The 2481-nt window shown below is 70.3% G+C and overlaps 1 protein-coding gene across 1 annotated transcript; it reads left to right on the top strand.

Annotated features, from left to right (window-relative positions):
* Positions 1 to 68: 68 nt before the first annotated feature.
* On the top strand, positions 69 to 2235 carry LOC114072001 (protein RRNAD1-like; the record flags this gene model as incomplete). The annotated part of the gene is made up of 4 exons (XM_027909911.1): positions 69 to 371; positions 449 to 511; positions 588 to 1300; positions 2048 to 2235. Coding segments are annotated over 4 exons (1267 nt in total), but the record flags the coding sequence as incomplete, so codon positions are not given.
* Positions 2236 to 2481: the final 246 nt, after the last annotated feature.

Raw genomic sequence — 2481 nt, 5'->3', positions numbered from 1 at the left:
CGTGAGTGTCCCCACATCCCCCCTCTGCCCCCCTGGCTGCGTCCCCCTGTCCGTGCCCCCCACACTGACCCCCCTTCCCGCAGGATTTCTTCACCGAGGGGCTGTGGGCGCAGCTGCCCCCGGCCTGGCAGCCCGCCCTGGCCAATGCCACCCCCCAGCAGCTGGCCGGGCTCCTGGGGGGCCGTGGTGGCCCCGGGGCCGCCTGGCCCCTGTCCCTGCTGGCCTTCGCCGCCGCCGCCCGGGCCCTCTCCTTCCCCCGGGGCCGCCCAGGGGGGTCCCCTCGCCCCCCCTGCCAGAGCCCCCGCCTGCACCCTCTGCTGCGCCGCCACGTCAAGCCCAAAAAGCAGCACGAGATCCAACGCCTGGGCAAGGTGGGTGCCCCCCAACTGCCTCCCCTGCAAGCCTCCAGCTCCCCTCCAGCCCCACAACAGGCCCCCTGTCCCCGCAGCTGCTGCGGCGGCTGAGCCAGAGCACCGGCTGCCAGCGCGTGGTGGATGTTGGAGCAGGGCAGGTGAGAGCAGGAGCACACGATGGGGGGACACAGGGAAGGGCTCAGACCCCACCTGAGCACGTGTCCCCCTTCCCAGGGCCACCTCTCGCGCTCCCTGTCCTTCGGCCTCGGCCTGTCGGTCACGGCGGTGGAGAGCGACGCCCGCCTGGCCGGGCTGGCCGAGCGCTTCGACCGGGAGCTGCTGCGGGAGCTGCGGAAAAAGGGGGCCTCTGGGCAGGGGGGACACCCCCAGCGCCGCCCCCTCACCCCCCGCGCCCCCCACCACGTCCCCGGGCGCCTCGACCCCGCCGCTCCCTGGGGGGAGTTCCTGCTGCCCCCCGACCCGCCGGGGCCTGGCCCCACCGCCCAGAACCCGCTGGGGGGCCCGGGGGGCTCTGAGGACGGGGGGCCGGTGCTGGTGACGGGGCTGCACGCCTGCGGCGACCTCAGCCCGGCGCTGCTGCGCCACTTCGCCCGCAGCCCCGCCGTGGCCGCCGTGGCCTCCGTGGGCTGCTGCTACATGAAAGTGTCGACCACCCCAGGGCCCCCCGGCTGCCCCGCGCCGGGGTACCCGCTGAGCGCCTCGGTGGCGGCGCTGCCGGGCCACCAGCTGTCGTACCGGGCGCGGGAGGCCGCGTGCCACGCGCGGGAGGAGTACGAGGGGCGGCTGCGCGGTGGCGACGGCGGCGCCCGCCTGCTCGCCCACGGCTACCGCGCCGCCCTCGAGGGCGTCATCCGCGCCGCCGACCCCGCCAAGAGGCACCTGGGCCTGCAGCCGGGCAGGAGGGCGCACGCCCTCGGCTTCGAGGAGTGAGTTTGGGGAGCGGGGAAACCCCCTTCTGGGCCCCTCTGGTTTTGGGGAGAGAGAGGATCCCTTTTTGGGACCCTCCCCTGTGAGGTTGGGGAGGGGAACGCCCTTTCTGGGACCCTTCCTGGCCCTCAGTGACTTTTGGGAGAGTAGGACCCCACTCCAAGACCTTTCCTATGAGTTTGGGGAAGGGGGACTCCCTCTCTAGGACCGTCCTGGCCCCCAGTGAGTTTGGGGAGGGGGAACACCCTTTTTCTGGGACCCTCCTGGCTCTCATTGACTTTGGGGAGAGTGGGACCCCTCTCCAGGACCCTTCTCATGAGTTTGGGGAGGAAGGACCCCCTTCTGGGACCCTTGCGTGTTTAAGGAGGGGGGAACCCATTTCTGGGACCCTCCCCGTGAGTTTGGGGACAGGTGACCCCCCTTCTGCATCGCCTCCTGACCCCTAGTGATTCTGGGGAGTGGGGACACCTTTCTGGGACTCTCTTCATCAGTCTGGGGAGGGGGGAACTCCTTTCTGGGACCCTCCTGGGCCCCAGTAAGTCTGGGGAGAGGGGACCCCCTCCTGGGACCCTCCTCCTGACTTTGTGGAGGGGGGGGAACCCCTTTTGAGACCCTTCCTGGGCTCCTGTGAATTTGTGGAGGGAGACCCTCTGTTTCATCCCCTCCTGGCCCCCAGTGATTTTGGGGAGGGAGGACCCCTTTCTGGGACCCTGCCAGCCCCCCATGTGACCGTGTCCCCCCCCCAGATACGCCCGCCTGGGGCTGCCCCTGGCGGGGCTGGACCCGGCGGGGGTCCCACTGGATTGGGGGGCCGTGGGGGCCATGCTAGAGCAGCAGCACAAGGTGGTCGCGTTCTACACCCTGGGGCAGCTCCTGGCGCCCGTCGTGGAGACCCTCATGCTGCTCGACCGCCTGCTGTACCTGCGGGAGCAAGGTGGGCACGGGCGGGGGGGCCTCCCCCTCTCCTCTCCCCACTCCTTCAGCCTTCTCTTCCCTCCCCTTCCTCTCTTCAACCCTCCCTCTCCTCTTTTTTCTCTCTTCCAGCTCTCCTCCTCTCCCCAACCCTTCCTCTCCACCCTCCTGACCCTCTTTCTCCCAATCCTCTTCTCTCCAGGCCCTCCCTCTCCTCTCTCCCGTCCCTCTTCCTCCTCCCTCCTGACCCTCTCTCCCAACCCTCACT

The sequence above is a fragment of the Empidonax traillii genome, unplaced genomic scaffold (assembly GCF_003031625.1).
Source record: "Empidonax traillii isolate 1590-97213 ecotype Southwest subspecies unplaced genomic scaffold, ASM303162v1 scaffold2513:size22767, whole genome shotgun sequence".
NCBI lineage: Eukaryota > Metazoa > Chordata > Aves > Passeriformes > Tyrannidae > Empidonax > Empidonax traillii.
This window is presented reverse-complemented; position numbering and strand designations above follow the sequence as displayed.